The following is an 11,594-nucleotide window of genomic DNA, read 5'->3' as shown; positions in this document are numbered from 1 at the left end:
TAAAAGTAGAGATAGGATTTCCAGCAATCTATCGTCAACAAGAAAAAGGCGGGACTTCGATTCAGACCATTGGAGGGCGTCAACAAGAGACCCTCCAAGTGACTAATACTCAACTACTTGTAAAGGAATGACGATATTGACATAAGGCCACACCGCCTTAATTTTATGGATGACATCCGCGCGCGCATTGATTTTCGCCTGTTCTAAAAAAAAAAGAGCCACGTCCTCAGAGGCTCTGTCCTGGCTCTAGGCCTGGGTAGTCCATGGTGGTTAGCGACAAAACGGAGACAATTATGGCTGCCGAAGCTCCAAGACTCAAGAACTCAGTACATACGTAGAGTGCAGATTCAAAAATTCCGCAAAAAGCCAGCATGTGCCGGCTTGTCGTATACGTCTCTATATACTGCTGCAAATTCACAATACCAGCTTTGCATTTCTGTGGTTAAATTGCATTTTTATTTTTGGCCGGAATTTTTTTTTATTCGCCCGCGCGCACTAGTTTGGGGGACTTCAGGCGATTTCATCCATGAAATTAAGGCGGTGTGGCCTAAGTAGACTTCTGAGGTTTTGTGTGGAAGTTGGCTTTATGTCTGCTCATAGGAAATTCAAAGTCTACCACTGGATAAATTACGGAGATCGGACGTTCATACACTAAAGTAATACAGACAAGTTCACTTTTCTAAAGAACTTCTGTGTATGCATGCTCTTATATTTTCACCATCCTAGAGAAACAAGGAGAAGTCGAATATACGTAGACTATAGTGCTAGTGTTAGCTTAATGCTGTATATTTGTTTGTATGCAGAAGCGACTCCTTTGTACTTAACCCAGTGGGTGTTTTTGTACAATAAACGTCTTTATTTATTCATTAAGGAATTGACATGTAAACAGAGACCGTGGTTATCAGGAAACTGACCAATCATCTACCTCAATCTGCAAACACTTCAGATTTTATAGCACGAGCTGAAGCACGTCGACAGAACGTACTGCATGCAGCTGCGCGAAAACCGTAATGTGTACTGGTCATAGCACTTCGGCAGAACGTCTCATATAAGGTCGTATTCGCGTATATAAGGTTAACATCCCGTTTGTAGTTTCCAAATGTTATGTCGGAAAAGATCTCGTCTGCAACAGGCAAATTTCAGATGCAACGTTGACCAAAACTCCAACGAAAACCGTAAGAATACAAGAAAGGCCATGTCGGCACTTGGCAGGAATCATACCGTACCTTTCATGGTCTTTACAAAAAGCTTCAGATTAAATGTGTGGGCGTCGAAACAGCCATCTGTAGCTGAAAGATTTGTAGTATTTTCTTAATATTCCAACATGTAGTCACAAGACGTGTTGATGTGATACCGGGCACAGTTGATTGTAGAGTATGTCTGGTTGTTTGGAAGACAGGATTTTTTTGAAAGTGCAGATGTTATTGATGTTAAGTCTCTCCTCCACGGTCTGCCAGGACAGTTCCTCGTGAATCTGATTCACCCTGGTACGGCGATCACATTTCAGAATCAGTCGCCCTGCTTTATTTTGTAGTGTTTGTAGTGCAGCTACCATGTTGCAGTAACAACAACAACATCGTAGCTAAAAAAGGAATACATCTAAAAAGCAGGAATAAAGGACAGAAAAGGTTGGGTTTTAAGGGGCTTAAGCCCGGACTTCAACATCCGTTGACGTGCAACGTGTCGAAGTACCTTCATCGTTAACTAGTCTGGAAAGCCCAATAAATAAATCTCTCATACCTACAGCTACCAGTGCAGGTGAAGAAGCAGTGGTGAACAGACATAACCTCGTGCACGTCTGCTCGCATGTACACCAACCGGCTCAGTGAGTACCTCCTTTTTTTTAACCTTTATTTCACCTTGAAAATGTACAGTACAGTTGTGTAGCAGTACAACTCTTCGGCCTAAGCCGTTTTTCATGAGGTTAAGGGGAGGTAGGTCAGGGGTCTTTGCAAATTCTTCAGTTCAGTTACAATTAGTCGTATAATTACAATATAAATATATACAAAGTATACAAAAACCAAACACTATCTCGGTTCGTATAACTCATCAGTATCAAGCATCCAAATTTCAGTTCACAAAATTAAGTTCCTTATCTTCTATATTGTGGTTAGTTTTATAAATCTCCCGTACATTATCATATAAGCCATGTTCCTTGTATATGTCATGTTTATAAAATAGTGTAGTATTAGACAAGTATTGATAAGTACAGTAGAAGGATACCCATCTTAGCATTAGATAGATATTTGAGTAGATTAGATAGATATTTGAGTAGAAAGTATTTTGATACGTTGCATCTCCGAAGAACTTCCCATACATTGTACCTGGGACAATTGTTGTGCAATAAAGTTGACTTGACTTGACTTGACCGTATCCTGGACTCCTGGCAAAAATACTTACCTTAATTCAAACAGGACGTTAAAAATATTCTCCCATACGAGACAAAACCTGGGCCTTTTTCAGCCGTCTAAAGGAAGAAACTTAACCCGTTGGAAAGGAAGATTTCTACAAACAGGTTAGCTGACCTATGTTTAAATTTGATATTATTTACGATTTCAACCTCAGAGTAGAAAACCAGTAAAACTCGCTTTAAACATGAATATGGTTGGTTACGCTAATAAGTTGTCTTTTTTGTTTGTTTGAAAAGTTCCAGACACCAGACCGCAGGATCACTAATCTCTAATATCTTTTGGTGAGGGTTAGACATTATCAAATTGGCCAGCCTGCATCCATATTAGCGAAGGTTTCCTACCGAATATAAGCACTCAAATATTAGCTGTGATTCTGATCTCCAAGCAGATCTTTTGTTGTGGACAAGTCAGTATCAAATTGGCCAACCGATGAGGTGGGGTAATGGATCCGATTTGATACTGTCTTACCCCCACGAAAAGATCTGCTTTCAGATTAACATTAGCTTATAATTGCTTACACTTGACTTTTCTCATCAAATAGAAAATGTTTAGCTGCAGCAACCTGAAGAGACTCCTGGTTCTTCTGCTGATGGTTATGAAGGGAAGGGAAGCAGCCACGTCGTGTGACCGTATACATAAAATATATGTCTGTTATTTCTGTGTGAGTTACTGTCGTGATAGAGGCCTCAGGAGCGTTCCACAAGATCTACCCTCAACTATCAAATATCTTAACTTAAACAAAAACGCCATCGTGTCCTTGAGGCAGTCTGACTTCTCAAGGTACAAGCAATTAAACGAGATTGACATAGATGACAATAATATAACCGTCATTCAGAAAGGCACATTCACAAACCTCCCCCAGCTTGCTACTTTGAGGCTTAATAATAACGCAATAACTATCATTCAGAATGACACATTCACAAACCTCCCCCAGCTTGCTACTTTGAGGCTTACTAATAACGCAATAACTGTCATACAGAATGGCGCATTCACAAATCTTCCCCAGCTGCATACTTTGAGCCTTAAGAATAACGCAATAACTAATATCAAACATGTTGCATCTTCAAATCTGCCACAGCTTAAATTTATGTACCTGCATAAAAATGAAATAGCAAACATTCAACGTGATTCATTTTTAAATTTACCTCGGCTTTTCATTTTGTTCCTACAACAGAACGAGATAACTTGTATTAAACATGGTACATTTTCAAATCTACGCCACCTTAGTTGGTTGGCCCTGTCCAAAAACAAGATATCTAACATTCAACGCGATTCATTTTCAAAGCTACCTGAGCTTGTCCACGTGGAATTAGCCTATAACCAGATAAATGAAATTAAACCTGGTACATTTTCAAAGACACCCAAGCTTCAAGAGTTGAATCTGTGTTTCAACCAAATAACTCATATTCAGTCTGGTACATTTGCAAACTTACCCAATCTAAAATATTTGCATATGAACAACAACAAAATCAGTATAGTTCAGGTTGGAACATTTTCGAATCTCCCCAAACTCGAGAGACTGTCACTTGAAAACAATTACATCACAGCTCTTCCAGAATATAATGAGCTGATGTCGATTGCAAATGTACACCTTCAGAACAACCCATGGCAGTGTGACTGTAGAATGCTTCCCTTTAGACAAAAGATGGTTGGGAAATGGTTTGTGGATAACATCATATGTAAAGAGCCCAGTCGCTTCTTAGGGCAAAAGCTTAAAGATATTAACCCCGATGATCTGATCTGTGAAGAACCACAAATAGTAACGTTTAAGATGATAAATGGAAACAGGCCAGTGTTAGAGGGGGAGACAGTCATTCTAAACTGTGACGTGTCGGGAATTCCAACCCCAAACATCACAGTCACTCTCCCTTCTGGCGTAAATGCAACTGTTGAGTCAGGTGGAAGAGTGACTGTGGAGGCGAACGGTATCATCACCATAGAGAACATTACCGCTACAGATTCTGGTCAGTACGTCTGTTTGGCAGTGAGTTCTGGTGGCTCCACGTCTGCCAACCTGTCTATTTACGTACAGGGATCATCATCTGTAAGCCCCACGTCAAGTCACGTACAAAGGCCATCATCTGTAAGCCCCACGTCTATTTACGTACAAGGACCATCATCTGTAAGCCCCACGTCAATCCACGTACAAGAACCATCACCTGTAAGCCCTCAAAGTCCTTTAGATTTGTACGTGGCAAATGTGATGACAAAACACTCTTCTACCTTTTATGGTGGTATTGCTGCTGCTGTGGCATTCCTGACATGTTATGTTGTGATTGTAATGTGCTATAAGCGACGTATCAAGAAGCAGCGTCCTTTGGCATCAGTTTCCTCTGCCATTTTTTACAATGTAGGAACAGTTGTGACAATACCCAATAGTAACTATAACTTAGGGGCAAAGGGGGTACATTACAGAACAGGGACATCCGGATCCGGAATGGCAGCTAGAATTGCAACAAGTACCAGAAATCTAGGTGGTCAGGGTATGTCCTCGACCCAAGGGACAGTAGCTTTGTCTGGGGGGAAAATTTATGAAAATGATGACGAGGCAGATTTAACTGTTCACTCCATATATGAAAATGACAATGAAGTAGAGCAAGGTGGTACTGTGCCTGTACATTTGTATGAAAATTACAATGAAGATGCGCCAGTTGCTCTTACAACTGGGTTACACATAAATGGGTATGAAAATGATAATGAATTGGCATCGCCAATCGCTTCCGCATTTGGCTCACACATAAACCCATATGAAAATGACAATGAGGATGAGCCAGTTGCTGCTGTATCTGGTTTACAAATGAATATGTATAAAAACGACAATGAAGTAGAGCAAGGTGGTACTGCACCTGTAAATGTGTATGAAAATGATAATGAAGTAGAGGAAGGTGGTACTGTACCTGTAAATGTGTATGAGAATGACAATGAAGTAGAGGAAGGTGGTACTGTACCTGTAAATGTGTATGAAAATGACAATGAAGTAGAGGAAGGTGGTACTGCACCTGTAAATGTGTATGAAAATGACAATGAAGTAGAGGAAGGTGGTACTGTGTCATCCGATCCCGTATCTGAACTGTACGGAAACGAGTATGAAAATGATGATGAGGACGTAGCATCTATTCACTCTGTAGCTGTGCAACATTCATACGTGTATGAAAATGATGATGACGTATTTATTGAGTCTGTAGTTCAAGAGCAAACCGATGTATATAAAAATCGTAATGAGGAATTAGCATTTACATTTGTGCTTGAGAATGACCGTGGCAAAATGATGTCTAATGATGTTGAAGAGGGGACTGACGTTGATGAGTATGACAGTGACGATGAGAAACCAAAATTTGCTTCTTCTAAGTCTGTTTATGAGAATGAAAATAGGAAAGTAGCCTCTGATGCTGTCCGGCTTCTGTATAAGAATAACAAATCTGTAGAGGGTACTTCCCAGTTAATCTATGGGAAAGAAAAGGACGAAACAGCTACAGCTGCTAACCTTTATGAAGCCACTAATGTGGATATAGACAAGAACTAAATATGAAAACTGTACAGAACCTAAACAAACATAAATTTGTACAGCTAAATAATGCACCAAAAATACTCCTTTGACGAAATGCACTATTCACGATAATACTAGTAAACGAATTGACTAAGTCATGGTGGTACAATTCCGAGAATAGAAAATGTCAAGGCTCTTAGTGTCTATAAATATCCATGGAACTGGCTCTCATCAATGTTGATTTGATTTTTTACATTTTACATTAGACTTACTGGAGTCATGTTTTTTTTAAATCTCATTTTAGTCGCACTAAAGAAGAGTGGTGAATTTTACTCGAATTTCCCCAAATTTATTTTCATGTTCATTCAGTAGCGCAGTTTTTATTGTGTGTTTACTAGATGTCTAACCTTTTACATCAAGGTAAAAGTGTAGGAGGTTCTATATGGTCTTTACGTATGATGTATATATTACCTTTCATTCTATATGTCATTTACTTATGTTCGTAACCTATGTAAAGTTACATATGTTCTTAACTTTCTTCTGAGGTTTAAAAAAACAAACCCACTTTTAATAACGATATTTAGCAATGTGTATATCTTTATCTAAGTATTGAGCATGCTGATCATATATCATCATCATCATGATCATCCGGATTATATATGTTGTGAAATAAAATGCAGATCTTGCAAGGAGGCTTTTTTTCTCTTTGTGTTTTATGACTCCACTCAGTGTGTGTAAGTTGTACTCTTCAAGCAGAGGTTTGGGTTTTTGGGGTATTTTAGCGTGTTTTTAGGCTTTTTTATCGGGGTTGGGTTTGGTGGGGAAAAAATCAGTGCAAAAGAGAAACCCCGATAAAAAAGCCTAAAAATACCCCCAAAACCCAAACCTCTGCTTGGAGTGTGTGTAAGTTGTGGCTGGATGGGAGAATGTTTTTGAATTGGCTTCTTGTTTAGAGAAAGGACATATATTTGAGTCTAATGTTATCTAGTGCCAGCTAAGGTACATATGTGTGCACTGCATTATCAACTGTACTGGAAGGTAAATGAAATAAGAGAATGGGCTGCCTAGACTAGTTAACAGGAGAAGTACCACCTAACCTTTACATCAATGAAGGATTAAATCCGGTTTTATGCCCCTTAAAGCCATGCCTTTCTTAGATTTTAGACTTTAATATTTTGAAGTTGCGTTCACGATTAGATCAAAATGACATAAAACAAATCTTTGCTATCGTCTTGATGTGTCCAAGTAGCTGAGGAGGTAGACAGATTAAATATGGCGGAGGATTGTGCCAACACCCACATACACACACAGATGTGAGTTTAACATCGATATGTTTGGTTTGGTTGGGTTTATTCAAATCTCCATTAGTGAATACATCCAATATTTTTCCTAGAGTCCATTTAAAAAATTCAAAATATAGCAACGGAATATAATAAAATAATACAACAGAATTAACAGAAGACTAACATAAACTGAACTGTGGTTAATGTACGTTTTCGTCTTTCAGACATGTTATTACGAAGAATGATATATTTCATTAAAAACACTTATTAAGTATTGGTAATGTATTTCTTCAGCTGTACAGTTTTTCATATTTAGTCGTTGTCCACATCCACGTTAGTGGCTCCATAATGGTTAGTAGCTGTAGCTGTTTCGTCCTTGTCTTTCCCATAGATTAACTGAGAAGTATTTTCTACAGATTTGTTTTTCTTATACAGAAGCCGGACAGCATCAGAGGCTACTTTCCTATTTTCATTCTCATAAACAGACTTAGAAGAAGCAAATTTTGGTTTCTCATCGTCACTGTCATACTCATCAACGTCAGTCCCCTCTTCAAGATCATTACACATCATTTTGCCACGCTCATTCTCAAGCACAAATGTAGATGCTAATTCCTCATTACGATTTTTATATACATCGGTTTGCTCTGGAACTATAGACTCAAGAAATACGTCGTCATCGTTTTCATACACGTATGATTGGTGTACAGCTACAGAGTGAATAGATGCTACATCCTCATCATCATTTTCATACACGTATCCATGCAGTTCAGATACGGGATCGGGTGACACTACTTCATTGTCATTTTCATACACATTTACAGGTGTAGTACCACCTTCCTCTACTTCATTGTCGTTTTCATACACATTTACAGGTGCGGTACCACCTTCCTCTACTTCATTCTCGTTTTCATACACATTTACAGGTGCAGTACCACCTTGCTCTACTTCATTGTCGTTTTCATACATATTAGCTTGTAAACCAGATACAGTAGCAACTGGCTCATCTTCATTTCCATACAAATGTACAGATTCATGACCACCTTGCTCTACTTCATTGTCATTTTCATATACGGAATCAACAGTTAAACCTGCCTCGTCATCAATTTCATAAATGTTTTCCCCAGACAAAGCCACTGTCCCTTGGGTCGAGGAAATACCCTGACCATCTAGATTTTCACTGCTTTTTGCAATTCTATATCCCAGTCGGGATGTCCCTGTGCTGAAATGTACCCCCTGCCCCTCTAACCCATAGCTGCTATTGGGCAATGTCACAACTGTTCCTACATTGTTAAAAATTGCAGAGGATACTGATGCCAAAGGACGCTGCTTCTTGATACGTCGCTTATGGTACATTACAATCACAATATAACATGTAAGGAATGCCACAGCAGCAGCAATACCACCATAAAGATAGAATAGTGTTTTGTCATCATATTTGCCACATACAAATCCAAAGGATATTGAGGGGCTTACAGATGATGGCCCTTGTACGTGAATAGACGTGGGGCTTACAGATGATGGTCCCTGTACGTAAATAGACGTGGGGCTTACAGATGATGATCCTTGTACATAAATAGACAGGTTGGCAGACGTGGAGCCACCAGGACTCGCTGCCAAACAGACGTACAGACCAGACTCTGTAGCGGTAATGTTCTCTATGGTGATGATACCGTTCGCCTCCACAGTCACTCTCCCACCTGACTCAACAGTTGCATTCCTGCCAGAAGGGAGAGTGACTGTGATGTCTGGGGTTGGAATTCCCGACACGTCACAGTTTAGAATGACTGTCTCCCCCTCTAACACTGGCCTGTTTCCATTTATCATCTTAAACGTTACTATTTGTGGTTCGTCACAGATCAGATCATCAGGTTCGATATCTTTAAGCTTTTGCCCAAACAAACGACTGGGCTCTTCACATATGATGTGATCCTCAAACCGTTTCCCAACCATCTTTTGTCTGAAGGAAACCATCCTACAGTCACACTGCCATGGGTTGTTCTTAAGGTATACATTTGCAATCGACATCAGCTCATCAGTATATTCTGACAGAACCGTGATTTGATTGTTGCTTAGCAACAGTGTCGCGAGTTTCGGCAGGTTTGAAAATGTTCCATTCTGAACGATACTGATTTTGTTGTTTTCCAGATTCAAAAGTCGTAGATTTAGTAAGTTTGAAAATGTACCAGGTTCAATATGATTTATCTGGTTATAGGCTAGGTACACCTCGGAAAGCTTAGGTAGCTTTAGAAAAGACCACGTTGAATGTTAGATATCTTGTTCTTGAACAGGTACAACCATTCAAGCTGGCGTAGATTTGAAAATGTACCATGTTTAATAATAGTTATCTCGTTATATTGTAGGAACAAAATTGAAAGCCGAGGTAAGTTTAAAAATGAATCACGTTGAATGTTTGCTATTCCATTTTCAGCCAGGTACATATTTTTAAAGCTGTGGCAGATTTGAAGATGCAACACGTTTAATATCAGTTATTGCGTTATAATTAAGGCTCAAAGTAGCAAGCTGCGGAAGGTTCGTGAATGTGCCATTCTGAATGACGGTTATATCATTGTCATCTAAGTCAATCCATTCTAACTGCTTATACCTTGAGAAGTCAGACTGCCTCAAGGATACGATGGCGTTTTTGTTTAGATAAAGACGTTTGATAGTTGAGGGCAAATCTTGTGGAACACTCCTGAGGCCACTGTCACTGCAATCACGACAATAGTTTTCATACGTGGCACACGTCGTGGCTGCTTCACTTCCCTTCATAACCATCAGCAGAAGAACCAGAAGTCTCTTCAGGTTGCTGAAGCTGAACATTTTCTAAATGTAATACAGCTAACCTAAAGGTCAACTAAGGTCAGAGCACCTCGAACTGCATGTACTGACTAGATCAGAGCACTACGAACTCATGTTACTGAGCAGGGCACTATGCACTGGAAAGGTATATAAGTGAGAACTTCGTGTTACTTGTGTCATTTAGCCTCTGTACACTTGAAGAAGCCACACAGGCGAAACCGGTCGTGTGACATGCTGAATAAAAGTTCTAAACGGGAACTATGCGGCTCCAGATGTCTTACTGAGGGACTACTGCGTGTGCAAGATGTCGGTTAGCTGAGGAATGAATCCCCTCGAATTCACATGTAGTACAGCTAACCTGTTTCAGAAATGTTCCTTTTCAACAGGCTTCGTTGCTTCTCATGGACCGCTAAAAAAGCCCAGATCGGTTTGGTCTTGCAGATGTACACGACTCTGTCTGTGCACCACCACATCCTCAACTGCAGTCAGGTGTATGGTGTTAGAGTTTGGGCCGTCGAGACTACTTCACAATGAAAGTACCATCACATGTTGCACGTCAGTGGGTGCTCAAATCCGGCCTTTATATGTTCCTTAAAACCCAACCTTTTTGTCCCTTCTTCTGCCTTTTTGATGAATACCTTTTAGCTAAGACAAAAAAAAAGAAGAAATGAAATGAAACTTTGCTGCGGATTACTGTGCCCACACCCACACACTTACTCTCAAGATTTTTACTGTTGAAATGCTAACTCAAATGATAAAAGAAACTTGCAAAGTCCTAATCTCTTCTGTACCAAGGCACGATGAGGATTAGTGATGGAAGTGTTCTTAAGCTTGAAACACTGAAACAAGGCTCTGAAATATCCATGCCTCTGTGAAAACAAAGAATCCTTTGATGACTTCTGACATTGTCCGACTGAATACAAAAGAAAAAAAAAACAGAACTACGAACATGCCTTGCCTCGCCCCTGCTTAAACATGGTAAAAAAGAACTATTTTGTACGTTGTGATGTTTTTTTTTACATGGCAGAAACCAAAAATCTATTTTACCAGGCATTATCCACCAAGGCCTATGGGAGCTTGACTGAAAGGAGTTATGCAAAAATGAATGGAAAAATGCCAACCTACATCTGAAAATGAAGAACTTGGCGACAACTTGATCCAGCTGTCATGTGGAAAAGGCAAAAACCTCAAATGCTTAGACTGCATCAATCATCACGGCCTATGGGGGCTTGACTGAGAGTTTATGCAAAGACACAGAACTGGATGGAAAAATTTATTTCATAAAGAGGAATAAGATTGCACATGATAGACCTCACACCAGGCATCTTCCACCAAGGCCTATGGGAGCTTGACTGAAAGGATTTATGCAAAAATGAATGGAAAAATGCCAACCTACATCTGAAAATGAAGAACTTCGCCACAACTTGATCCACCTGTCATGTGGAAAAGGCAAAAACCTCAAATCTGCTTAGCCAGGAATCAATCATCACGGCCTATGGGGGCTTGACTGAGAGGATTCATTCAAAGACATAGAACTGGATGGAAAAATGCCAATCGATAATACATGTAACATTAGCTAGAGAAATAGACCTTGCAAGCAAGAGACAGGATTTG

At 39.7% G+C, this 11,594-nt stretch overlaps 2 protein-coding genes across 2 annotated transcripts; one reads left to right on the top strand and one right to left on the bottom strand.

Annotated features, from left to right (window-relative positions):
* The first annotated feature begins 2,840 nt into the window (after positions 1-2,840).
* Positions 2,841-8,426, top strand: LOC109486444 (leucine-rich repeat and immunoglobulin-like domain-containing nogo receptor-interacting protein 1-B). The gene is made up of 5 exons (XM_019790274.1): positions 2,841-2,845; positions 3,174-3,359; positions 4,200-4,419; positions 8,174-8,203; positions 8,385-8,426. The coding sequence occupies exons 1-5, from the start codon at positions 2,841-2,843 to the stop codon at positions 8,424-8,426; spliced, it is 483 nt and encodes a 160-aa protein (XP_019645833.1).
* A 23-nt stretch (positions 8,427-8,449) lies between these two features.
* On the bottom strand, positions 8,450-10,001 carry LOC109486442 (leucine-rich repeat and immunoglobulin-like domain-containing nogo receptor-interacting protein 2). Its single transcript, XM_019790273.1, has 3 exons — positions 9,954-10,001; positions 8,628-9,422; positions 8,450-8,461 (listed from the first exon to the last, which is right to left on the bottom strand). The coding sequence occupies exons 1-3, from the start codon at positions 9,999-10,001 to the stop codon at positions 8,450-8,452; spliced, it is 855 nt and encodes a 284-aa protein (XP_019645832.1).
* Between the last annotated feature and the right edge of the window lie 1,593 nt (positions 10,002-11,594).

The sequence above is a fragment of the Branchiostoma belcheri genome, unplaced genomic scaffold (genome assembly GCF_001625305.1).
Source record: "Branchiostoma belcheri isolate BF01 breed outbred unplaced genomic scaffold, Haploidv18h27 scaffold80, whole genome shotgun sequence".
Taxonomy (NCBI): domain Eukaryota; kingdom Metazoa; phylum Chordata; class Leptocardii; order Amphioxiformes; family Branchiostomatidae; genus Branchiostoma; species Branchiostoma belcheri.
This window is presented reverse-complemented; position numbering and strand designations above follow the sequence as displayed.